Source organism: Crinia signifera, chromosome 8 (genome assembly GCF_055691185.1).
Source record: "Crinia signifera chromosome 8, ASM5569118v1, whole genome shotgun sequence".
NCBI classification, from domain to species: Eukaryota; Metazoa; Chordata; class Amphibia; order Anura; family Myobatrachidae; genus Crinia; species Crinia signifera.
Window position 1 is genome coordinate 50,648,286 of NC_139224.1, and position 27,694 is coordinate 50,675,979.

The 27,694-nt window shown below is 43.0% G+C and overlaps 1 protein-coding gene across 3 annotated transcripts; it reads right to left on the reverse strand.

Moving 5' to 3' along the window:
• Positions 1 to 2,314: 2,314 nt before the first annotated feature.
• On the reverse strand, positions 2,315 to 27,694 carry EIF3D (eukaryotic translation initiation factor 3 subunit D). Of its 3 annotated transcripts, none has more exons than XM_083156343.1 (16): positions 27,491 to 27,694; positions 23,937 to 24,069; positions 22,653 to 22,698; positions 21,099 to 21,235; positions 20,808 to 20,893; positions 20,631 to 20,703; positions 20,438 to 20,559; positions 19,419 to 19,551; positions 19,155 to 19,302; positions 18,887 to 19,017; positions 6,046 to 6,131; positions 5,203 to 5,332; positions 4,970 to 5,112; positions 4,610 to 4,802; positions 3,640 to 3,733; positions 2,315 to 2,407 (listed from the first exon to the last, which is right to left on the reverse strand). In XM_083156343.1, the coding sequence occupies exons 2-16, from the start codon at positions 24,057 to 24,059 to the stop codon at positions 2,394 to 2,396; spliced, it is 1,659 nt and encodes a 552-aa protein (XP_083012469.1). In that variant the 5' UTR covers positions 24,060 to 24,069; positions 27,491 to 27,694; the 3' UTR covers positions 2,315 to 2,393. The 3 variants fall into 3 exon arrangements, with proteins under 3 accessions (XP_083012469.1, XP_083012467.1, XP_083012468.1); XM_083156341.1 differs by having other exon boundaries at positions 2,315 to 2,479; positions 27,491 to 27,693; XM_083156342.1 differs by having other exon boundaries at positions 2,315 to 2,479; positions 20,438 to 20,553; positions 27,491 to 27,692.

Genomic DNA, 27,694 nt, shown 5'->3' on the forward strand with positions numbered 1-27,694 from the left:
GCCATTCTGATACTTAATTCAGTGTTGTCTACTAGTGCAGATATATGTACAGTGTTCCTGTCCGTCTTTTAATCAACTGTAAGGTCACAGTCTCCTGCTTTGCTTATTGATGTACTCTGTAATCGGGTGCTGTGGAACCCTTGTGGTGCTATAAAGGATAATAATAAATACATCCCCAGTCAAGTTATTGGCATATGGCACCTGAATGCTTTCCCGCTGCTGAGGGGCCACTGCTTGCATCTGCAATTGATCAGGAAGTGAAAGAGCTCAGAGGGCTTCTGGGTGTGACTTAATTCCCCACTAGGGATGCCAATCCCGGGGCATTTTTTCAATCCCGGGATACGGGATTGAAAAATGCTCAATCCCGGGATTCTCGGGATTGGCATCCCTAATACAGTTCTGCTCCACACATACCCACCCCCACACCGGCCGACCCGCACATTTACTTACATTAGCGGGCGGGCGGCCAGCCGGGAGTGGGTTCGGAGGTGCACGGTGCCTCCAGGCTCGTGCACCTCCTTCTTAGCGGGCGGGCGACGTGCGGAGACTGGAAGGGGGCGTGCACAGCAGAAGGCTGCGCAGCGTGACCTCTACTGTCACGCTACGCATCGCCGCACGCAGGGGTCAGGATTTGGAAGCCGGGCAGCGTCTGAGCTAGTGCTCAGACACTGCCCGGCATTAGACTGCGCATGCGCAGTCTAATCCCGAAAATCCTGGGATTGGATAATCCAATCCCGGGATTGAAATCCCAGACTTTTTTAGGCCAAATCCCGGGATCCCGCCGATCCCGGGATTGGCCACCCTATTCCCCACCCTGTCTTTCTTACCCACTTAAAATACAACATCTGCAGGCCCAAACAGCCTCATTTGGTAGTAATGGCTGTGTGGTGGGATACAACAGACCAATAACTTTCTCCAATGGTGTTACAGCAGGCTATCTTTATTTATTTTACCCCCTCCCTCTTCATAACTGGTTCTCTACAGTTCGCACAGTACATGATTTAACAGTTTGTTTGCCCAGTTGCGCATCCTATTTCCATGTATTACTTATGGGTACATATGCCAATATGGCTGCCTCACCTGGTACTACGTGCAAAATAGAAAATGCATGGCGTTGATGATATTGTAAGGACCGCATCAGGAATTTTTATCTCCCAATAGGTGTCATCACTTCCAGGCTTGCAAAAGTATTCTTAAGTCTAAATGTCTGTCTGTCCTAGATTCCTCACAGACAGAATATTCTGATGCAGCGGATGACCCAAAATGGCTGACACACAATTTGAGTGGAAAATAGAAATACAAAGCGTAACTCCTTCATTATGACCAGTGTTCCTGTAATTTACTCATAAAAGCTGTTACGTGCCTTAAATCCTATTGGAGAAAAGAGTAATATATAGATAGCTGGATATAAAATTAAAGAATCTCTTAATCCAAGTTCTATTATTGTTACAATATAAACCAAAATATGGTATAGAGTATAAAAAAAAAAAAAATGTATCAAATAACTTTTGTAAAGTCTTGTCAGAACAGCCCCAGCACTACTTACAAACAGGAATATTTTTAACGTTGTTTAACAAGACCGAGAAATATTAAGTTGAACATTGGTTAAAGATAGTATACAGCACTACTAACTTTTACTGCAGTTTTCTGTGTGTTTCCAGCATCGGCAAATGTGTACACACTCACTGATGCTAGTAGTAAAATTGGTGGCCATTCTGCATCGAGCAGCATTTCCTATAGATTGTAAGCTTGCGACCAGGGCCCTCCTACCTCCATGTCGGTTTGTATCTTCCCAGTTTGTTTAATCACTATGGTCTCCCCCCCCCCCCCAGTACTTGTCAGCTCACAGAGGTCCAGGTAGCGGAGATCATGCAGTATGCTGTGGGGTCCCTGTAGCAGATGGGAACTAGTAGCGCTACTAGTTCCCATCTGCCGCAAGAACCCCGCCCATGACTTCCCATTCGCTGAACGGACCCCACAGCACACTGCATGATCCCCACTGCCTAGACCTCTGTGAGCTGACAAGCACCAGGGGAGGGGAGCAGGTATACAAGTACCAGGGGAGGAGGGGGGAGCAGGCACACAAGCTATAAGCACATATATTTACAGTATACTTTTTTTTTTTTGCTTACCACAAGCTGTGGCAAGTACCCGCCTGGTACTTGCCAGCTTGTGGTAAGCAAAAAAAAAAGTATACTGTTAATAAAGTTTTTTTTGCCGATGAAACTGCTGATCCTAGAAAGTGTAGTATATTAAGTAAAACCACAAATGAATAATGGTAACAGAAATGATGCTACACAGAAGTCAGGCAAAATCTGTATATAATCTTTATTTGTCTATTATAGGTCTTGCTGAAGGTCAAAGAGGATGGTCGTTTAGATACATCCAAGTGCTTAGCTCTCTTCCTCTAAGTAGAGAAGGATGGAATAAGAGCATTAGATCTGCACATGCTATTGGGGTCATTGCTCTTGGGGTTCATCTACAAATGAAAAAAAAAAAAAAAAGAACATTAAGAATAAGCTGCTGTGGTGATGAGCTTTTAAAGGAATATACAGGTCTCATAATATCAGTGACACACACACACACACACACACACACACACACACACGACAACAGAAATATTCCAAAACAGGGAAAAAGCATTAACTCCGAAGCAATGAACTATAATCAGTGATCCCTAAGTATTTTCCCCATAGGGAAACAGAGCAAGCACCTATTAGGACAGGCCTTCAAGCTGACATACAATCTCAGCAATGTTACGCACCATACTGGAGGCAGAACATGGAGCACAACTTAATAAACACACATAGGATACATAGAGGTGCAGTGTCTTATGGACAGGGCACTGTTTTACTACAGCTCTTATTACAAAGACTTCCAGTAAGATTCCTTATGAAGGCAGATTTTCCAGTCTGACATCCATATGCAGAGAATAAAAGGATGCTATAACTCTCTAAAGGGCCATTAAAATTCATCAATAAGCACTAAAACCAAAGCAACAATAAGCGATTTGCTTTAAGCCCGTCAAGGCGCATCCACTAGGGCGAGGTATCACACGCTGTACCTCGCTACCTCAGCCGGCGGCACCCAGCGGACAGGAACACATGTATGATACTTTATATACAAAAGGGCTGCGTATCTTAAGCGATCTTAGCAAGGGCAATGGGCTGCAACAAATACTCAAGGCAGCCTGTAGGATCTGCGACGTGTACGGGAACACGCCTCACATCGCAATCTCGGATAAATGACATGCGATGTGCCACTTTTTATGTTGTCACAGCCATGCCTCGGAACCGCATAAAAAGTGTCCATATCGCACTAGTGGATGGCGGCCTTTAGTCCAAGGTTGACAATTACAATATTTAATTAGTTGCTATGGTTTTAGTGAAGACAAGGAAGCCAATCCTAATAAATAACGCAAAAAAAAAAAAAAAAACATTTAAATACTCCAGCCATATGGTCTTTTTTTAAAATCCTATAAGGCCATGCTAAGTGATGAAACATTTTCTGCAAATACCACCCCTTTAGAGCAGTGTATATTTATATAGCTATAGTATACATATACACTGCTACATACACACACACTTCTGTTGGTAACAAACTGTGCAGGCTAAACTATAAATGTGCTGTTATTTGTACCTTCCACTTCCTCCTCCTCTTCCTCATCATCATCGTCCTCATCCTCATCAGAGCTAAATGTACCATCAGGCAGGCTATATACCCGAATAACTTGCTGTAAAAGAGAGAGAAACGTTCAAGAGGAAACTGTAGATAAATAGAGCTGACATGGTGCAATACAATAAGAGCGGTCTGTGCAAGGAGCGCCGAATTCTACATCTCACAATCAGGACACAGACGCTATGGACCATTAGCGAAGGACTAATTAGGGGTCAGATTGATCCTTTATCTTCATTTTGTGAAGAGCCTTTTTAGGCCATAGATTTCCTTACAATCTCAGAGACAGGCTTGGACGGCCAAAACTTGGGTCCTGCTAGGTCAGGTTGTCCAACGTCACACAGCTGCATGTGACTGAAGGTGGATTTAAAAAAAGATTTTAAAGGCAATGTGTTGTCCATACCCATACATAATTAATGGAATGGGCCAATAGCTCTACAGATTAGCATGTAGAACCACCTCAAAGCATGGCCTGTTGGGGGTAATACATTCTCTTATCTGGAAAGCCTCCACTACAAAACACTCAAGGGGGTTCAGTAAATGTACAGTAAAAAGATAGTCATTATGTCAACCCCAAATGGTTAACAAGGTTGAGAAGGTCAAAAGGTTGACATTGAATAGGACAATAGTAGTTGTTCTGGTGTCATTTTGTATGTTCCACCGTATCGGAGCCAACTTTATGGAAATGTATCCTCGTGGTCTTGCCATAATTTGGCCATGGTGCCTCACTGCTATGGCACAGGTTAATATACGCAATCGTAGACCATGTGGATGATATATGATGAAAAAGTTGTTCAATTTTTTTTTTTTAAACTTGTTTCGACCTTTGTCATGTCAACCATTTCAGCAACTTATTAACTATCTTTTTACAGTGCATCCATGGAGCAGATACCCGGGTCAGAGGATCAGTAACTGCAGCAGTGTCCACACTCACCTTATTGGGGTCCTTCAGGATGAGGTATTTGCCTTCATCCAGCTTCATGCAGATGTCAACCACACAGCGCAGGATTCCCCAGGCATTCTCCATGCTCAGGTTAATCTGGTTGGCAAACTCATTGGGCTTGAACTGCTGAGTGCCGAGGACTACGTGGCGCGAGGAATCCTTCACATGGTAGCGGGACACATACCTACACGAAGGGAAGAGAAATAAAATCACACACATGGAAACGGTTTAATTAAACAAGCCTACGACTAGTCCTTCGTTACTGAAGTTTGCTTCCTTTCTTGATAAAAATAATATTCAGTGCTAAAGATATGAGGTTTTACGTCTAGATGACACCTTGGGGAAACTCACCCCAATTTAAGGTACTCTGACCCAGCCAGCAAAGCACAACAAGTCCATCTGGCCAGTTTGTAGCTGTTGTTCTTCAGCTCTGTAGCGATCACAGCTCCCCTCTGGGAGTCCAGCTTCTGCCTCCAGTCCACACCATTACAGTGCTGGAACAGATGAATGGAAATGTATCAGCATCACAACATAATTCTAATAGAACTTGCATTGTAATATCAGTTTAATATTCCTTCACTTACTCTGGAGTCCCACTCATTTAGGGTCTTGATGTTTATAAAGGACACCTCTGCGTTTGCACCAGTCATCACTCCATCGTGTTCACACCGCACCACCAAGTCAATGTCATCTCCAAGCTTCCACCGTCGGTACCTGTAATTTGTATTGAGAGAATGAAGCCGTGGTCTTAAAATATTGCAATTAATGCTTCCAAATGATCAACCATATTCCATAATAAAATCAAATATAAGCACAAAATCAGGGGCAGGATGTAATGCCGACCAAGTTCAGCGGCAGTGCGGGATGCCAGCCGAATTCGGACGTCATTTAATTTACAAGGGCACCCGACTTGCACCGGCCACTATTATGTTTTTAATAATCAGCTATGGCAGGTCCACAGAACAACATGAATAGAGGTAGTGGGGCCTGCTGGTAGGTGCTCCCGAGGGAAGTGTAACGGTACCCACACATAGATAGGTAACAGTGTGGTGATGACAGGGTGGAGGTACAGCGGGAAATGGCCACATCGTTCATCGTGCCTACACATGGAGCGATGTGGCCAAGATTCTGCACGATGGGTCATTCATCTTTCCGCCTGCTGAAGGGATCAGCAGGCTCAGTGAATGACCTACAGGCACCCACATCGGATCATCATCAAGCCCACACACGATAAGATTTCAAAGGATTGGTCGGTCTGAAACAGCCATATCATTTAAAACTCTTAACGTGTGTAGGTACCTTAAGGGCAGAGGAGGGAAGAGACCCTTTCACCTGATATTCACCTGCCGTATAACCTAGTATACGACAACAACAAAAAAGGGGATTTGTCACCTTGTTGTAGTAGCAGCAGCGAGGCGGACACTTACCTATATGCGACAGAGGCCACCTCATTTTTGTCCACATCATCTTCTATAAAGGGGTTTGGGTTGGGAAATTTGTATTTTTCTTTGCCCTGTAGAAGAAATCAGCATCTAGTGACTGAATCCAGAAACAAGACCATGAAGATACACTTTTAATATTGAAAATATTTAACCAATCTGGGACTTTAACCAATAACCATGCAAGTATCTCAGATGCCGTCCGTGTAAGGGATACTTTGCGTACACACCTGTGAATGTTATTAGATCTCTATCAGACAACTTATATTGACTTATATTGACAGAATCGCAACAGAATTATTTCGTAAAACAACATCTACGAATAGTCTTCTTCACAGGACAAGTGGACACTTCCCTCCAACAATGGCCAACATCCCTAAAGGGGAATTTCTGCGCCTGAGACGGAACTGTTCGGAAGACGCCACCTACAAATCTAATTGTGAGGATCTAACACTAAGATTAAAAGAGCGAGGTTATTCGATGAGATCAATTAAAAGGGCAAGACAAACAGTCTCAACCACAACTAGAGAACGAATTCTCTATAAATCCAAAGATCTCTCCAGTAGCAAAGAACAAAACTCCATTAGATTTGTAGGTAACTTTTGTTCTGAGTGGAAGGAAATCAAACAGATAGTGCAAAAACACTGGTCGATTCTGCTGAATGACGAGGACCTTGCGGGAAAACTGGGACCCAAGGTCAATATGAGTTGGAGGAGGGCCCCCAGTCTGAAGGACCAGTTGGTTCAAAGTCATTTCACCAATGCACCAACCACCAAAATATCCAAAAAAACAGTAGGCAGCTATCCATGTGGAGGATGCAAAGTCTGTCCATTCATAAGTAGAACAACTGAAATGGTGGATAAATATGGCAATAACATGCCAATCAGGGATTACTTTAATTGCAAGAGCAAGAACGTGATCTATTGCATTACATGTAGCTGCGACCTGAAGTATGTGGGAATGACGTCACGTATGTTAAAACAAAGAGCCTTGGAACATCTTGGCAACATTAGAAACGCCACCACAGACCAGACTAAAATGAGGAAAATAACTACAGTGGCACGCCATTTCCTGCACAAACATTCAGGCAAACCGACTGGTTTTCGGATTTGGGGCCTGGAACAGGTCAAATTGGGTCTAAGAGGAGGAGACCTCACGCAAGCACTCCTAAAGAAAGAGAGCAGGTGGATCTTTCTTTTGGGGTCCATGACACCAGGAGGTTTGAATGACTATATCAACTATGCAGCCTTCCTAAAACAGTGATTCGAAATCCATCCCTGATCTCCACCTCATTCATTCATGTAACAACACTCCAATGCTAGAATTTGGGTTTATATAACAAATTTACAGTTTTGGTACTATATACATATCTTCCTATAGGTATTCACCTTTTTTTCTTCTTTCTGTTTAATTTAGTCCTCTGTGTAGTCTAATTTTCACTAGTTTTCACTTTGCCGTGTCATTGTGTGATTTGCTTTTTATGTTTATTGTTTTTTCGCACCATTCACTCCAATATATGAATGGACTGTCACAGTCCTATCATATCACCATAATGTATCTTATTAGATAATTATCATATCACAGCTTGGGCCAAATTGTATCCTTAAGGATACAGAGTCACGGTATTAACAGTCATTTTATTAATATTACAGTTTGATATACTGTGATTATTATAAACATAACTCATTATTCACTCACACCAGCTTAAGGATGGCACTGCAATGACAGTCCCATTCTCACTTATGGTTCACCTATTTTTCAGGTCAACCTTCTATGTCACTGTTAAAGCTATTCTCCCTTATTATTTTTTCTTATTTAACAAAATTTTTTTGTTTACTCTTAGTGTCACTTCAGCTCTTGACTTGCAATTTTCACTCTATCCACATAATTCTCTATCAGCACACATTTCACTAGGTCACGGTTGTGTCACTAATCTATTTGACCCAGCCACGCTACTGGAATAAATTAATTCCATCATCTCTTAAAATGTAGTCATCGCATAATTTTTTTATTTTTTTAATTTTCTAATATATTTTTTTAATTTTTGTATTTTTGTATTTGACAGATACTCAGTACTGGGTCTGAGTACCGCCTAAATATGTATCTCAGTAATAATTTTCAACCTAATAATAAAATCCCCTCTTATTTTATGTATTCATATCTTCATTCTCGTATATAAAAAAATTTTCTATAACATTTACAATCCCTTTAGATCTATTTCTTCAGTAATGACGCCAGCTACTGCATATAATCCCTGAAATGTAGCCATGACCCGACCAAATAGACCATTTCAAGGTTGGATTTCATTCCGCAGTTACCAAACACCTATTTTGCCCCTTCAGGTCATCGTATGATATCGAGCATTGCCGACAATAATAATGTCAACACCTCACATGTCGACATAAAATCACTATACAGGCAAAAGCTATATATGGGCAAGCATCACAGCTTGTAATGTCCCTTTGTACTAACGTCACAACGTTACTCACCACGGTGCCTGAGTTTATTTATTGTGACCACCCACAAAAGGGCTGATTTTTCGAGTACTTTGAGCCAGAGTTTAACTAATTAATAGCTACAGATATGTAGCTAGAGTATAAACGCAGCAATGTCACTGCACTGATTGGGAGCACTTCCCATATGATAGGCCAATCTACCTGTAGAGCCGCAAACACACAGGCTCTCAAAAATGCCAATCAAAAGTTTTAACCAATGGCCGATTGTAGACATGAGATAAGAAGTGGGCAAGAGCCCACAAGCAAGATGGCGGACTGAGGAAGCCACAGGCGAAACGCGTCCCCGCTATCGCCAGCTGCTCGCGCTTTGACCATCTCCTGACTCACATACCATCAGCAGAAGCAGAGGATCCACTACCGCTGCCGCATCCAGTAAACGCTGTCCCTGGCTGGGGAACACGAGCATAGACAGGAGGTAAACCCCGCCGCAGCTCAGCTGAGTTTGCGAGCGGCAGACATTGCAGGCTCACACTTAGTGTGTATGCACTGCTCTATGGAGTTGTCTCATGCCTCACTGTATACCTAACCATAGCATGACCCTGTCTACAGATTCTTAATCGGCTAAAGTGTACTTACACTATCTATGAGCTTGTGCAGGCTAGATGTATGTCAATTTTTTGATTTATTAAAGTCACATGTGTCGTAGCCAGGCAGCGTTCTGCACCTTTAAATGAACAGACTCGAATGGCAAAACCAGGTTAACAAATCTTTATAAACTCAGGTTATTATCGTGAATTGGTCAAATTTATGCTTGTTAACACGGTCATCCCCATTACAGCTCCGGTGTGGTTGTAGGCAGCTTAACTCCTCATTTTCTTAGCAAACACGGCTTATGAGTCACTCTCATGCTTTATTACTAGTAGCCCCTTGATGTGTTCATTTGATAGCAGCTTAGATCATTTTTCACGCTTAAATTTGTGTGGTTGCAGTTGGATTTACAATGTCAGATACATGTATATGCTATTCCTGGATGATGTAATAATGTGTATCAATTGACCTCCCACCAAACAGTCAAGGTGGACCAAAATACAGAGTGTCAATATCAGCACAAGTGTTACAATATCCAATATAACAGTGACTATTGTTTGAATACATGCACATAGTCCATACTGTATCCATTTTAGATAAAAGCTACATAGCAAATGTCAGCAGTGATTTAACATTGAAGTAATTGACTGCCCTGCATATCACTAATACAAACTTGTTGCAAACCCCCCCCCCTCCTTTCTCCTTGGTGGGGACAAACTACCTTATTAAAGGGATCACCAATTGATTGGATGTACTTTGATACACACTGGTACATCCAGAGTGATGTTAGATTTAAGTCCTCCATTGTAAATTACCTGGAGGGTAATATGATTGTCTAATCCAATCTCCATCCTCTTTTTCTCCTATTTTCCTACTTTTATTGTATCCAAATCTATCTATTCATGTCAGTAAGGTATCCATGTGTCTGGGACTCTCTCATCAGTGATTCGATGCTTGCAGATCTCTGAAAGTAGAAGTCCCATCCAATGGTAAACTGACAATCTGTCACTGGTATTCACTTTTTTCGAAAACACTCTCTCATCCATTCAGCCCGGAGTGTCTCCCTGCAATACTGCAAAGCACCAGGGTGACTCACGAAGCTGAATTGGAAAGCAGAAGTGCACTATACCATAACTCCCTTTTTACAACCAACCTGGCACCTTTACTCGACACTCAGTCAAATAGGTTACCTAAATCCCCCCCCATAGGCCAAAATCCAGCATAGTCTGGAGGGGGCCAGTTCACCAGCCAGAGAGGAGACTCTTGGCGAACTGACTGGTTGGTAACTCAGACGGGTGAATCAACAGTAGATGCACAGGAGCCACCGGTTGTAGGAGTACTGCTCACGGGGGTCATTCTCCTTTATTTCTAAACACTATACAGGGTCTCTCTCCTTTCCACCTGATCACAAGGGGCAGTAACTGGCTCTACATTACAATTGTAGAGCATGAGAGATGGTCAGTGCTGAAGCGGCTGAGCCATCAGTTGATATTTTGCCGAGGCAATTGATATTCAAAGTTTTTTGGCACTACAGATAAATTGATATCTTGCTGAGGTTATCAATTCTCAGAGTGCAACTAGAGATTTTGTTGCACATCAAGACAAGCGAATGGTACAGCTTGCATTTGAATATATGTTTGTCTATGTCTTGTCTCAATGTTATATGTGGATTTTGATTTCTGATGCACAGTCAATTGAACATGCATCAAATGACTGATTGTAAATCAATGAATGCTCCCAGTATTTTAGTGTAAGAAGCCTATTAAAAGTTATGTTTTAATGTAGCAACCATATCAAATTTATACAACAAAGAGTGCGCCCAAAAAGGCACATTTGTCTTTTGGTCTGCTCCTTGCAGACACCCCCCTTTACTCAGTTACAAATACTGAATGTGTTGGGCGCACCGCCAATCTATGACTACTTTAATCTATTACGAGTAGTCTAACATATTGGTTTTCCTATGTTTTCTCGATATATATAAACTTAATGTATTAGTCTGTGCGGATCCATACCCCCTTCTTCTTCTGCAAATCTGCGATTATCGAGGTCTTTCTCGATTTCGGATCCTGCACGACACAGAGTATTAATACCCAGTAAACCCAATTAGGACTTCTTAGTGACACGTGACTGGCCATTAGTACACTAATTGGTGTATTCCATTAAAGGCACACCAGCGACATGTCCACCTTCAGTCTTAAAAATGAACTCCAACAAAAAAGGAGGACTGAAGATCTCGATAGTATTTTTCTGGCACCAGGCGGTGAAGTACCACAAGATGGAAACTGGACGGATGATCTCACCAAATTAAAATACCTGCTACAACGTCAGATCAGAACCAACTGGGATCTTACTAGTCTAGAAAATTATTGTAAGACCAAGATAACACCCAGGGGTCTCAGACCAAGAACTTTTCCGGCCTTTGATCTCTACACGGATAATCTCAAGAAAGAGTGGGAGAAAAGTCTGCTCAAGTGTTCTCAGGAACTCATGGGTATTCTTATACAACACAACCATTTAGTGCTAGATGAGATTTCGAAAGAAATAGAAACCATTGGGAAAAGGTTAGAACAATGGGAGCAGTTATCAACGTTTCAAAGCAATTTTGAAAGGAATAAAAAAGATCTGGAGGAATACGAAAACATCATAATAGAAAGAAAGAAGAATAAATTTCATAGGGATCAGAGAGACTTTGCTGTGGGACAAATTTTTCGCTGGACCAGGACTAATCCCCAAAGGGAGAATAGGAGGTATGCACCTTCCTCGTCTGGAACCGATTATTCAAGTACGGAAGATCTAAGTGATCACGGTTTCCAACAAAACGAACCCATGATGGGTAGAAGATCTCCTGATTCACAGATTAATCAACAATATAATGTGGGAAGCTACACAACATCGCTTGCCCCCCCATCTGCCTCCTCTTCATCCTCGTCTTTTTTAGAATACGGCCGGAATACCAGAGGCGCAAAACAAAAAGACCGACAAGAAGGGGGGACAAGAAGAAGAAGAAGGGATTTCTCTCGATGGGAACCCAGAACACCAAATCGATATCCCCTCAGGTGGAAGGAAGGGGACAGGCAAGGGTATCCGAATTACAGGGGATAAACCTGTCCCAACATGTACTCACGGATATACAAAAATCTGTCCTACAAAAAGGTCTTTCTTTCTGTCCAACCAGTACTTTTGATCGCTTCCAATGGGAGACCAACCTACAACTGTTCAGCCGCAAACTATCACTCACGAAACTCTATGCTAAAAAAGAGGATCCTCTGACATCACTAATACAATGGACGGCGGAAGAACAGGAGGCAATCAGAGCACTAGAAGATCTTGAAGGTAATTTGGAAACTCAACCATCTGAACAAATGGTCAGACCCATATGTAAAAAACGATCAACCTTTTTTCCCCCTGACAGCACATGCCCAGAGATCCGGGTGTTTACCAAAATGGTCAATAAGGACCTAGACAAACTGCATAAAAAGATCAAATACAAGTTTCAATTCTCCAATAACATCAATAAAACAGAACGTAAAGCGCTGCAAGAGATTAAAAAATGGCAGGACGTCACAGTAAAACCATCTGACAAAGGTGGGAACATAGTTCTATGGCCCACCGAGCTTTACCTTAAAGAAGCAAGCCGACAACTTGACGACACTACATGTTATACTAAGACATTATTCGATCCCACGATGAACTTTAAGACCCAATATGAGAGGATCATTGATGGGGCATTACGTGACAATACCATCACTAAAACAGAACATCAATTCCTACAGGTCCCCAACCCCAGAACAGCAACTTTTTATATGTTGCCAAAAGTCCACAAAAATCTGCAAGAACCCCCAGGACGTCCCATTGTGTCAGGCAATGGTGCCCTGATAGAAAATGCCTGTGTATTCCTTGACACACATCTTCGGCACCACGTACTGTCCTTACCATCTTACATAAAGGACACTGCAGATGTCCTTAAGAAAATAAACGATGTATACCTGGACAAGAATGAACTACTTGTGAGTCTGGATGTTGAGGCTCTGTACACCAGCATCAGGCATGATCTGGGAGTCCAAGCCGTTAAATACTTCCTCTCTATGGAAGGACTAGGTGATTTCCAGCATTTTCTCCTGGACCTGTTAAATTTCGTCCTACACAGGAACTACTTCCTGTTCAATAATCACTTCTACATCCAAGGAAGGGGGACGGCAATGGGGGCAGCATGTGCCCCCACGTATGCCAACCTCTTCCTTGGATGGTGGGAACGGGAGGTTGTATTTAGCGAGACTAATCATCAATTTGTGGACTGCATCACTACTTGGATGCGTTACATTGATGACGTGTTCATCATCTGGAATGGCACTGAAGAACAGCTGTGTAAATTCATAGAGGGGTTAAACAACAACAATCTCAATTTAAAATTTACTTTTGAATATAACATCTCCAGTATACCCTTCCTGGACCTTCGAATATATAGGGACAGTAGGGACAGAATCGCAACAGAATTATTTCGTAAAACAACATCTACGAATAGTCTTCTTCACAGGACAAGTGGACACTTCCCTCCAACAATGGCCAACATCCCTAAAGGGGAATTTCTGCGCCTGAGACGGAACTGTTCGGAAGACGCCACCTACAAATCTAATTGTGAGGATCTAACACTAAGATTAAAAGAGCGAGGTTATTCGATGAGATCAATTAAAAGGGCAAGACAAACAGTCTCAACCACAACTAGAGAACGAATTCTCTATAAATCCAAAGATCTCTCCAGTAGCAAAGAACAAAACTCCATTAGATTTGTAGGTAACTTTTGTTCTGAGTGGAAGGAAATCAAACAGATAGTGCAAAAACACTGGTCGATTCTGCTGAATGACGAGGACCTTGCGGGAAAACTGGGACCCAAGGTCAATATGAGTTGGAGGAGGGCCCCCAGTCTGAAGGACCAGTTGGTTCAAAGTCATTTCACCAATGCACCAACCACCAAAATATCCAAAAAAACAGTAGGCAGCTATCCATGTGGAGGATGCAAAGTCTGTCCATTCATAAGTAGAACAACTGAAATGGTGGATAAATATGGCAATAACATGCCAATCAGGGATTACTTTAATTGCAAGAGCAAGAACGTGATCTATTGCATTACATGTAGCTGCGACCTGAAGTATGTGGGAATGACGTCACGTATGTTAAAACAAAGAGCCTTGGAACATCTTGGCAACATTAGAAACGCCACCACAGACCAGACTAAAATGAGGAAAATAACTACAGTGGCACGCCATTTCCTGCACAAACATTCAGGCAAACCGACTGGTTTTCGGATTTGGGGCCTGGAACAGGTCAAATTGGGTCTAAGAGGAGGAGACCTCACGCAAGCACTCCTAAAGAAAGAGAGCAGGTGGATCTTTCTTTTGGGGTCCATGACACCAGGAGGTTTGAATGACTATATCAACTATGCAGCCTTCCTAAAACAGTGATTCGAAATCCATCCCTGATCTCCACCTCATTCATTCATGTAACAACACTCCAATGCTAGAATTTGGGTTTATATAACAAATTTACAGTTTTGGTACTATATACATATCTTCCTATAGGTATTCACCTTTTTTTCTTCTTTCTGTTTAATTTAGTCCTCTGTGTAGTCTAATTTTCACTAGTTTTCACTTTGCCCTGTCATTGTGTGATTTGCTTTTTATGTTTATTGTTTTTTCGCACCATTCACTCCAATATATGAATGGACTGTCACAGTCCTATCATATCACCATAATGTATCTTATTAGATAATTATCATATCACAGCTTGGGCCACATTGTATCCTTAAGGATACAGAGTCACGGTATTAACAGTCATTTTATTAATATTACAGTTTGATATACTGTGATTATTATAAACATAACTCATTATTCACTCACACCAGCTTAAGGATGGCACTGCAATGACAGTCCCATTCTCACTTATGGTTCACCTATTTTTCAGGTCAACCTTCTATGTCACTGTTAAAGCTATTCTCCCTTATTATTTTTTCTTATTTAACAAAATTTTTTTGTTTACTCTTAGTGTCACTTCAGCTCTTGACTTGCAATTTTCACTCTATCCACATAATTCTCTATCAGCACACATTTCACTAGGTCACGGTTGTGTCACTAATCTATTTGACCCAGCCACGCTACTGGAATAAATTAATTCCATCATCTCTTAAAATGTAGTCATCGCATAATTTTTTTATTTTTTTATTTTTTTAATTTTCTAATATATTTTTTTAATTTTTTTATTTTTGTATTTGACAGATACTCAGTACTGGGTCTGAGTACCGCCTAAATATGTATCTCAGTAATAATTTTCAACCTAATAATAAAATCCCCTCTTATTTTATGTATTCATATCTTCATTCTCGTATATAAAAAAAATTTCTATAACATTTACAATCCCTTTAGATCTATTTCTTCAGTAATGACGCCAGCTACTGCATATAATCCCTGAAATGTAGCCATGACCCGACCAAATAGACCATTTCAAGGTTGGATTTCATTCCGCAGTTACCAAACACCTATTTTGCCCCTTCAGGTCATCGTATGATATCGAGCATTGCCGACAATAATAATGTCAACACCTCACATGTCGACATAAAATCACTATACAGGCAAAAGCTATATATGGGCAAGCATCACAGCTTGTAATGTCCCTTTGTACTAACGTCACAACGTTACTCACCACGGTGCCTGAGTTTATTTATTGTGACCACCCACAAAAGGGCTGATTTTTCGAGTACTTTGAGCCAGAGTTTAACTAATTAATAGCTACAGATATGTAGCTAGAGTATAAACGCAGCAATGTCACTGCACTGATTGGGAGCACTTCCCATATGATAGGCCAATCTACCTGTAGAGCCGCAAACACACAGGCTCTCAAAAATGCCAATCAAAAGTTTTAACCAATGGCCGATTGTAGACATGAGATAAGAAGTGGGCAAGAGCCCACAAGCAAGATGGCGGACTGAGGAAGCCACAGGCGAAACGCGTCCCCGCTATCGCCAGCTGCTCGCGCTCTGACCATCTCCTGACTCACATACCATCAGCAGAAGCAGAGGATCCACTACCGCTGCCGCATCCAGTAAACGCTGTCCCTGGCTGGGGAACACGAGCATAGACAGGAGGTAAACCCCGCCGCAGCTCAGCTGAGTTTGCGAGCGGCAGACATTGCAGGCTCACACTTAGTGTGTATGCACTGCTCTATGGAGTTGTCTCATGCCTCACTGTATACCTAACCATAGCATGACCCTGTCTACAGATTCTTAATCGGCTAAAGTGTACTTACACTATCTATGAGCTTGTGCAGGCTAGATGTATGTCAATTTTTTGATTTATTAAAGTCACATGTGTCGTAGCCAGGCAGCGTTCTGCACCTTTAAATGAACAGACTCGAATGGCAAAACCAGGTTAACAAATCTTTATAAACTCAGGTTATTATCGTGAATTGGTCAAATTTATGCTTGTTAACACGGTCATCCCCATTACAGCTCCGGTGTGGTTGTAGGCAGCTTAACTCCTCATTTTCTTAGCAAACACGGCTTATGAGTCACTCTCATGCTTTATTACTAGTAGCCCCTTGATGTGTTCATTTGATAGCAGCTTAGATCATTTTTCACGCTTAAATTTGTGTGGTTGCAGTTGGATTTACAATGTCAGATACATGTATATGCTATTCCTGGATGATGTAATAATGTGTATCAATTGACCTCCCACCAAACAGTCAAGGTGGACCAAAATACAGAGTGTCAATATCAGCACAAGTGTTACAATATCCAATATAACAGTGACTATTGTTTGAATACATGCACATAGTCCATACTGTATCCATTTTAGATAAAAGCTACATAGCAAATGTCAGCAGTGATTTAACATTGAAGTAATTGACTGCCCTGCATATCACTAATACAAACTTGTTGCAAACCCCCCCCCCCCCCTCCTTTCTCCTTGGTGGGGACAAACTACCTTATTAAAGGGATCACCAATTGATTGGATGTACTTTGATACACACTGGTACATCCAGAGTGATGTTAGATTTAAGTCCTCCATTGTAAATTACCTGGAGGGTAATATGATTGTCTAATCCAATCTCCATCCTCTTTTTCTCCTATTTTCCTACTTTTATTGTATCCAAATCTATCTATTCATGTCAGTAAGGTATCCATGTGTCTGGGACTCTCTCATCAGTGATTCGATGCTTGCAGATTTCTGAAAGTAGAAGTCCCATCCAATGGTAAACTGACAATCTGTCACTGGTATTCACTTTTTTCGAAAACACTCTCTCATCCATTCAGCCCGGAGTGTCTCCCTGCAATACTGCAAAGCACCAGGGTGACTCACGAAGCTGAATTGGAAAGCAGAAGTGCACTATACCATAACTCCCTTTTTACAACCAACCTGGCACCTTTACTCGACACTCAGTCAAATAGGTTACCTAAATCCCCCCCCATAGGCCAAAATCCAGCATAGTCTGGAGGGGGCCAGTTCACCAGCCAGAGAGGAGACTCTTGGCGAACTGACTGGTTGGTAACTCAGACGGGTGAATCAACAGTAGATGCACAGGAGCCACCGGTTGTAGGAGTACTGCTCACGGGGGTCATTCTCCTTTATTTCTAAACACTATACAGGGTCTCTCTCCTTTCCACCTGATCACAAGGGGCAGTAACTGGCTCTACATTACAATTGTAGAGCATGAGAGATGGTCAGTGCTGAAGCGGCTGAGCCATCAGTTGATATTTTGCCGAGGCAATTGATATTCAAAGTTTTTTGGCACTACAGATAAATTGATATCTTGCTGAGGTTATCAATTCTCAGAGTGCAACTAGAGATTTTGTTGCACATCAAGACAAGCGAATGGTACAGCTTGCATTTGAATATATGTTTGTCTATGTCTTGTCTCAATGTTATATGTGGATTTTGATTTCTGATGCACAGTCAATTGAACATGCATCAAATGACTGATTGTAAATCAATGAATGCTCCCAGTATTTTAGTGTAAGAAGCCTATTAAAAGTTATGTTTTAATGTAGCAACCATATCAAATTTATACAACAAAGAGTGCGCCCAAAAAGGCACATTTGTCTTTTGGTCTGCTCCTTGCAGACACCCCCCTTTACTAACTTATATTGTGGATGTAGTAGCCGGTTAGAAGCTGCACTACATCTTTGGTCCGAAATGTAAACGTGTCGGCAACAGGGGTGACTGCGGAGTCTTCTGAAACCACCAAAATATCTACTTGGGTCGTGAGAGATTTCCCACGTAGGGGGGTATTCAATGTGTGCCGATATTTCCAACAGTCTGAATATTGGTACACACCTATTTTCGGACATGCTGTCGCCCCCATGCAGATTCAACGGTTTTAAAAGTTGAATTTGCATTGTGGAAAACGGACGCTAAATTGCAACTGACTGTTTTCGCCAATCCAAGGGCGTTACGCTCATCGAAACAAAACCCTGTCCATCACCACATAACTGAATCAAGTACAGGCAAGTACAATGTACTTAATTTAATATTTGCTTTAAAGGTCTAAATAAGAATCCTTTGGCTTAGGGGTGCCATGATTTAAAAAAAAAAAAACACACCTTTAGGAGACCCTGTATCCTGTATTAGAGAGATGCATATTCAGTGGTTGGAAATATACAATGACAAGAGATATATAGAGAACCAATTGCCATAATATAAACTTCATGTGGTCGGTTATTAAGCCTTAAAAAACCCCATGTGCTGGGTCTCAATGACCTTTTGCACTATATTAACTATACAGCATATCAAGCTCACCATTTGCAGACACTGCTGGGAGAAGTTGTGGTTTATGTATGTAGCCTCCATGGCCAGATTTCTGGGAGAGTTTAAGGAGTTGACCTCATCCTGCGGGGGCTCATTGGCTGTTTCACTGACTGTCAGCAGATCTAGAGAGACACAAAGGATGGTAAGAGGAAGGGCTTGTGACGGTAAATGCAGCTGTTGGGCTGGTTAAGGCGGGGGAGAAAAACGACCGGAAATTAAAATATGTACTTCCCCAAGAAACCAAGATCAGGATTCTCACCAAAATCAGAGTTGTCTCTCTTGTCAAAGAAAATCTTGGATCCTACTCTTTGGACTACAATGTCCCAGGAGTTCACTGAACGGGTGCAGCACATGAGGGTGGCAAGAATCGCATCCGTGGCAAACACATTGCCCTGGGTCTTAGCCAGCTGTGTACAGACAAAATAAATAATATGTTTACCATTTCATAGATATGAGTAGGATAACTTTGATCTGGATGGATTACAATGAAGGTCAGACTAAAAAAATAAATACTGAATCCCACCTTTCGGATAACCGGATCATCTGTTGTGGTCACGGTGTGGAAGATCCTCTTAATACTTTTCAGTGGTCTCTCATTCCTTGTTGTGATTCGATCAAAAGCTTTGTCATAATATTCTATGCTTCCGCAGCATTCTCTGGCATTGGGAGAACAACAACAAGGAAAATAAATTATCCAAAACTAACGCCACAAACATTTCCTACACATGAAGTATTAGCCCAACACCAACACACTGCAAAGATATGCAGCCAATGAAAAGGCTTTGCAGTTTTTTCCCACCATGTCCAATCCAATAACCATCATGAATAACCTTTCCCAGAGAGAAACGTCTCATCCCACGTCCATATGGAAAAGTACAACAGTCTTGGAACATAAAAAGGGAAGTCCATAACACTGATCATATTCAATTTTCAATCAATGCGGTCTTTAAAAACAGCAATTTGCTCTAAATGGTCTTCTAGTCATTGAACACATATACAACGTAAGAAGAAGCGGACCTACAATTTGCACCCTGCACACTAGGTAAGATACAATGTTTTAGAAGTTTGGATTTTTACCTTAAAAAAACTGAAATCACTAATCATAAAAAGTTATGCGCAAAGTTAGAATAATGGTGTCAGGCCTGCAATGCCTTTACAAGCAGGTCACACAGGCTAAGCAATGACATGACGCAAGCCACTTAGCCGTAGCCGTGACATGGATCACAGGGCACATTTTACTTTCAATCTTTATACCATGAAAACGTGAAAAAGTGAAATACATATATTGCAGGGGTGGTCGAACCTGTCCTTAAGATCTAACAACAGTTCCTGTATATCAGGCCTATAGTAGGAATGAATGCAGCAGGTTTGAAAATGTGACAGTTCGTAATGACTACAGCTGTGCAGCAGCTAGGTGATTTGGAAAACCTGGACCGTTGGTAGATCTTGAGGACCGGTTTGGACACCCCTGATATATAGCTTTGATTAGGCAGACATTGCTCCTGACTGTCATTAATGGCGAAGTGTTATACAATCACTCACATGTCTACTGGGTCAGCCACCTCGAGATAACGCATTTTCATCAGTCGGGGGAAATCCATTTCTTCTTTTACCTCCCAATCACTCCGTACCTCTACTGAGGAATCTCTTGGTTTCAGCTGAGCCTATGGTAGAAAGTAGGTCACGAAACGAAAATACCATTGTGGGATAAAATGAACAATCGGAAAGTGCATACCTGAGATTTTTGGTCCCACTTTTGACGTACACCGAATTGCTTTTGGAATTTTTTTTGGAGTCGCAGACGATCCCTGAAAAATTGTGTTGAATATAGTTGTTATATTTGTAAACCTATAACCCACCGAAAGCATGCAGAGCCTACAACAGCTTGCCTGTCTGCACACATCTCGCTCACCTCTCCTTTTGCTTGGCACTCTTAGGTAACGTTTGCATGTTAAACTGGATCATATTCCTTCTGTCTTTATCGCGACGCAGATTCCTCTGCAAGTTAAAAAGATTGGAATAAAACAAACACTGTAAATAATTCTGAAACATAGCAGCATTTAAAAAAAACTGCCTCTATTGTAATGCAACTTAAACCAGTGCTATGAGTGTTTTACACCAAGCCAGACCCCACAACGGTAAGCCACACTATTACCTGTAATATAAAACTTCACAAAAATATCTAGCATCCTTGTTATAATACCTGGGCAAATCGCAGCCTATTCCTCTGGTAAGCAGTTTTCTGCATCTTGGTGGTGTCCACCAGCTGGAAGCTGGTCTCATCCTCCTCATGGAAATAGGCATACTGACTGCCACCACCGAACTGGGAGGAGTACTTATCTGGAAAGAACATCATTTTATTATTACTTACCATTTATTTGGTACCACTAAGTGTCCCTAGAGTGGTACAGTGACTAATAACATGGTATTAACAAAGATACATTGTAAAACCCTATACATTGGAGACATGAGAGTGCTGGACGTGAACCAAGTAGCCTTACAGGGTAGGGTAGGAGTAAAATCAACATTTGGGACCTTAAGCTCCTGATGAACTAGATTTCCCAGCATTCCCTGCCATTTCTGCTATTAGGGCATGCTAGGAAATGTAGTCCCAAAGCAACTAGATTGGCCGCATGTTGAGTATCCAGTAAACTTATTTGAATCAACGAAGCCATAGATATATTTAGGATTCATTACGACTTCCCCAAGTAATCTATCCCAGAACAGGATTTTCCTGCTTTATAACCGATGTGCTAATATACACAAAAACTACAACAAACAGCAAACGCACACATCATATGACTACTCCGGCCAATTACATAGGAACTGCTTTGTGCAGTGTTATAAAGGCCTAGGGCGGGATGTTGTAACATCAGCAGCCCTCTATCGCCGGGAATCACATTACTAATAACGGCATATGTTCTAACATATGCCGTTATTAACGCAAGGGACAACTCTTGCGATAAGAGCTGTCCCTTGCGTCTGTGACCCGGGAGTCCATCTGCGCATGCTCAGAGTGACGCACCGGCCGCAGGGCATGCTGGGAGGGATCCGTGACGGATCCCTCAAACAGCACTGGAGTAAGAAGCCCATAGGCTTCTGCAGGGAATCACCAGCTTTTGCTGGCAATTCCCTCTGCAGCGCTGCCACTGCGGAGGCACAATACAGCATACAGAAATGCGGTAAAACCCCCGATAACGGGGTTTTTACCGCATTTCTGTGTTAGAGAATCGCCCCCCCTAGTGTTTCTCACTGGCATAAAACAAGACAGTTATTCCTGGTCAGAGCAGCAACATGGGAGCCCAACTCCCTGTCCACCATCTCTATCCTATTTATTTGTATCCAATCTGTACAGAATTACTAATATAGTGTTCACTCTAGCACCCGCTATCTTTGAAAACCCATGCAGTTTCTTGTCCTGCCTGGGGTGTCTCTGTCTGCTGTGGTGTTTCTAGCACAGGTCTGGCTTGCATATCAGTGCTGATATACAGACCACACTGTGCTAGAAGCACTACAGCAGACAGCGCCACCCGAGGCAAGGAAGAGGAACTGCATGGGTTTTCAAAGATAGCGGGTGCTAGAATGAACACTATAATACTGCCATTGCTGTATACCGAATATATTAGACATTTCCTGCCAAAACCAGTTTGCAATGATTATGCTGCCAGCCCTGGTATTGTGTATACTGCAGTTCTGAGACATATTTAGCTGACTCACTGTAAGTGCGAGGCGAATATGGAAAAAAACTCCTACTTACTGGTATATCGCTTGTCCTGATAGGTGGCGCCTGTCCAGTCTGCAACCTTATCAACAAAAACAAAATGTTAACACCCTATTGACCTAGTAACAACTTCAGAAAGGATGCAAGTTATCTATTAGCCCTTATGGATATGAAGGTCAACTGTGCAGAGCAGGAGAATACGTTTTCACAAAATCGCACCATGTGTGCACCCCATAGTGATGGCGATGCGCTATCACCGGCTCAGATCTTGTGTGTATGCAGGCACAACCTAGTAAGATCTCTTAATTGTTATTTTTGCTTAGCAGATCGCTACACATGTATGGGCAATCTAGACACTAGGAAGTTAAAGGGAAGTCGCCTAGGCTAAAACACTTAGCACACACCTCTACCTGTGTATACTCCAATAGTGTTCACTCTAGGTCAAGGCTGGGCAACACCGGCCCTCCAGATGTTAGTGAACTACACATCCCAGGATGCTTTGCATTCGTTTTGCTATGTGGCCATGCTGAAACTGATGCAAGGCATGTTGGGATGTGTAGTTCATCAACATCTGGAGGGCCGGTGTTGCCCAGCCCTGCTCTAGGTGCACTGTGCTGATCAGTGAGGAAGACATATTATAACTTTGATTTTCACATTTTTAAATGTGATAAAAACAGAATTTGACAACAGATAACCACTTGGCTCATCTAGTCTGCCGATATACATACATTTAAGGCCTGAATACACTAAGCGAGGGTATCGCAGGCAGCCCTTTAACATGATACCTTGGTAACTACTCGCTGGGGAACCGCCGATACAGCTTATGCATTTCTTTTGTATACGGGATGTACCATATGCAATGCATTTACTGCCCCAGGATACGACAAATACTTGTGGCAGCCATCACTGGATATGTTCCGCATGGGACCGCACATCGGAAGTAAATGACATACCATATGACACTTTCAGACGATTTATCGGCCCGATGGGTCAAAATCATGTGAAAAAGAACCATTTTTTGTTTGGAGCCAATTAACCTACTTGTATATTTTTGGATTGTGAGGAAACTCATGTAAGCACGAGAAGAACATACAAACCACACCAGCCATGGTGAGACTGGAACCCATGGCCTCACTGCTGTGAGGCAGCAATGCTAACCATTACACCATCCATACTGCCCTAAAGCTACTGTAGCAATATATCACGTCAAAAATTTTGCCCTTGAAATTAAAAATCTGCCCTCCTCACTGAGCAGCACCCTGCACCTAGAGCGATCTCTATACTCATATCAATGAGACGAGAAATGTAGAAAATAGGCACCTTTCCCAGGCGATCGCCTTTGCTGAAGGGTTGGTAAGGCATATCCTTAAATTGATCAGGTACAGCGCAGGGACCCCAGCCCAGGGGGTTGTCATTTATCACAGGAGCCAGAAATTTAGCCATGACGACAGACCTGAGGGGGGCAAAAAAATAAATAAAAGAAGTTCCATTTTAGTAATCAAATGCTACAATATGTATAGAATAATCTGTCTAATCCTGATATTATTGTCACAAGCTGCATATCATCTACGTGGTGTGTTGTACAACATTATAACAGATCACAAACTAAAAGAAATGTTTTATCCATGATCACTATTTGTAGAATGCAATAGAGCTACATGTATTATTACATTTATAAAAGGCACCACAAGTGGCTAATCTCTATCCATTTGCAAAAACACAGAGAAGGTGAAAACTGTCAATAACGCGCTAAACAGGCTGTGAAAAGGAGGAAGGAGAACCCTGCACCTGGGGCAATTTTTCTAACACTTCTAAAAAAAAAAAAAAAAAAAAGGTGGTGGTAATGTTGCCCATAGCAGCGAATCAGAATGTGTCTGTTTTTTCTATTGCATCTTAGAAAAGGCTAGACAGAATATGATTGGCTGCTATGGTGACAGGAAGTTGGCATGGTAGAGATGGCTGAGGTAAGAGGGCGAGTGGAGCGTCTTGGTGACGGGTTTCACTCTGATCAACTAGGTGCCCACATGGATGGTAAAAATTGAAAAATTCTCACAGCTGGTGCTCAATTCGGTACTTGTGTACTTTCACGGCTCCGATTTGTTAAAATCGCATGCGATCGCATCGCATGCGATCTGATGCGATCGCATCGCATGGGATCTGATGCGATGTCATTTTTCACAGAAATTATGGACATGAGTTGACATCATGTAAAATGCACCCCAACGCCTACCCGAAGTGTGGTGAGCGCAGCAAGCCCGCGAGGGGCGGCGGTACGCGTCCTACAACCTTTTCATACCCCCACTATACACGTCGGCGTGGAGTTGAGAATAGAAAGTGTGGCGAGCGCAGCGAGCCACCGAGCCCGAAGCGTGGTGAGCGCAGCGAGCCCCCGAGGGGTCGCGGATACCTTCACAGGTATCCGTGTCCCCTCGCCATGCTTCGGGCTCGGTGGCTCGCCACACTTTCTATTCTCAACTCCACGCCGACGTGGATAGTGGGGGTATAAAAAAAGGTCGTAGGACGCGTACCGCCGCCCCTCGCGGGCTCGCTGCGCTCACACGCTTCGGGTTGGCGTTGATAGTGGGGGTGGTACAGTGTGAAAAATGACATTTGGGGTGCATTTTACATGATGTCAACTCATGTCCATAATTTCAGTGAAAAATTACATCGCATCAGATCGCATGCGATCTCATGCGATGTGATTTTTCCCTGTACGATGCACATCGTGGGAGCCGTGAAAGTACACAAGTACCCTCAATACTATTAGACACAACTATGTTGTGCTGGTGAGTTAGTCCCATTCTCAAGGTGTGTACACACAGGCATTTATCGCTGGCAATATGGTCGCTGTGCACTGGCGATAAATCGCTGGGTGCGCGTTCACATTTTTAGCCCCCTTATGAATGCTGGTCGCAGGAGCTTGCTCCATCTCTGGTCGCTGATGAAAAGGAGACACTGAGCAATATATTGCCCCGGTGTGTACACCGCTTTACAGTACTGGCAGACTTGGGGAATTTTGTTTGCAGCTCCAAAAATCCAGGGTGAGTGGGTGGGCAAGTCCTGCCGTCTCTGTTGCTACAGTTATAACAGTAACTCCCCTCCTTGTTCCTAATTACATTAAGCCCAAATAATTGGAAGCAAAAGAATATTCTACAAAGAATGAACTGTACCCCACACGGTCTATTAAACTATGCAGCAACGTCTCACAAATAACCACCCTACATTGCAATTCCCATGACAATACAGAACATTGATACTCTCCATCAATAAAGCTCCACAATGCTTATTCACCAGCTCAAAGTCAGACATGAGCTTCCGAAAACCCTATACAGGGGGGTATCCGGTCGACAATAATTAGTATTACGTCAACAGGAGTTTTCACAATTTCTCATACTTTATTGATCCCAGTCCACGTGGATGGTAATATTTGCCCAAAACATGGTGAGCTAAGCAGTACACCAATTGGGGGTCCTTGTGCTTAAAGCAGGCATGTCCAAAGTCAGGCCCGGGGGCCAATTGCGGCCCGTGCTGTCATTTCAAGCGTCCCGCAGCCTCCAGCTGGAAGCGGGCAGAGCATCAGATGTGGGAAGCACAGCACAGGACACTAAAAGTGGGGCCCCGGCGAGCATGCCTTTACCTTGCTGTCTGCTGCAGTGAGGAGGTGCCGGCCGCCACAGTCAGATGTGTTTGGCGTCCTACCCCTGCTGCTGCAATCGTATATCGCCCTACTCCACAAATCAGTGTGACAGCAGTTTTTGGGGAGGGGGCCAGCAAGTGGGAAGCTTGCTCCTGTAACATGCAGAGTGGAGGAGGGCAGCAGCGGGAGCCCAAGCATCTCCTGTCCTTACAGTGACTGCTTTGCCTCTCCTTCCTCTGGCTCACACAAGGGGCTGGGAAACATACAGAGAAGGGCGGGGGCAGTGTGGGGGACATACAGTGAAGGAGGGTCAGGCTGGGGGACATACAGTGAATGGGGGCAGAGTGGTGTACATAGTGAATGGGGGTCATACAGTGAAGGAGGGTCAGGCTTGGGGACATACAATGAATGGAGGCACTGATGGACATTAAGAGAAGGGGGGACAGGTTGGGGGACAGAGTGAATGGGTGCAAAGTGGGGAACATACAGTGAATGGGGGACATACAGTGAAGGAGGGGCAGGCTGGGGGACATAGAGTGAATAGGGGCAGAGTTGGGGGACCATTCTGATGTGATTAATGATTCAAAGAATGTCAGGCTGAATGGTCGCCCCCCACACATTTACACTTCACCAAATCTGGCCCTTGTCGCAAAAAGTTTGGACACCCCTGGCTTAAAGTAAAAAATGAATACCCTAAAACCTCATTTTGACCTTATGTGCCAATAATTTCTAGGTAAACCTTTTGCTTGTGTTGACCCAATGAACAATACCCATGCAGTAGCTTGAGAAGACAGGGGACCCAAGCATTATCCTGTGCAGTGCCTGGGCAAACCTGTGGCTCTCCAGCAATTACCAAACTACAAGTCCAAGCATGCCCTGCAACAGTTTTGCAGTTAGGGAATTCTACAATTGCGGCATGGCATGCTGGGATTTGTAGTATCACAACAGCTGGCGGGACACAGGTTAGCCACGACCAGGCCTGATGCAGAATCGCAGTGGGAGCTCTCCAGCCTGCACACATGCAGCCTTACTCAGCAGCTCCTAGCAGACCTTCTCTGGGTTAATATGCGGCTGTTACCGGAGCACGTCACCGATTATCGACCCGGAAATGGTGTACAGCCGCATATTGGCAGCAGGGCCGGGACCCCTATAATGCGGATTTCCAGGGACCTAACACAGCAATATTCCTTCTAAACACTCAGCCTGGCACCTCCAACCGCGCTAGTTACACTCTCACCTGTTCTCACCGGTCTCCTATGCGGATGGCGGCGGATTTGTCCCAGGCCGATCACCAGCCCGCTCTCTGCTGGTACCGGCTTTTTGCTTGGTAGAGACAAGGAGTACCGGTTTACGTCACCAAGCTGCCAGTACTGTCGCTAAACAGCCGTATGAGAACGTGCCAGGAATGTCGCCGATACGTTACGTCATTACCATAGAGTTT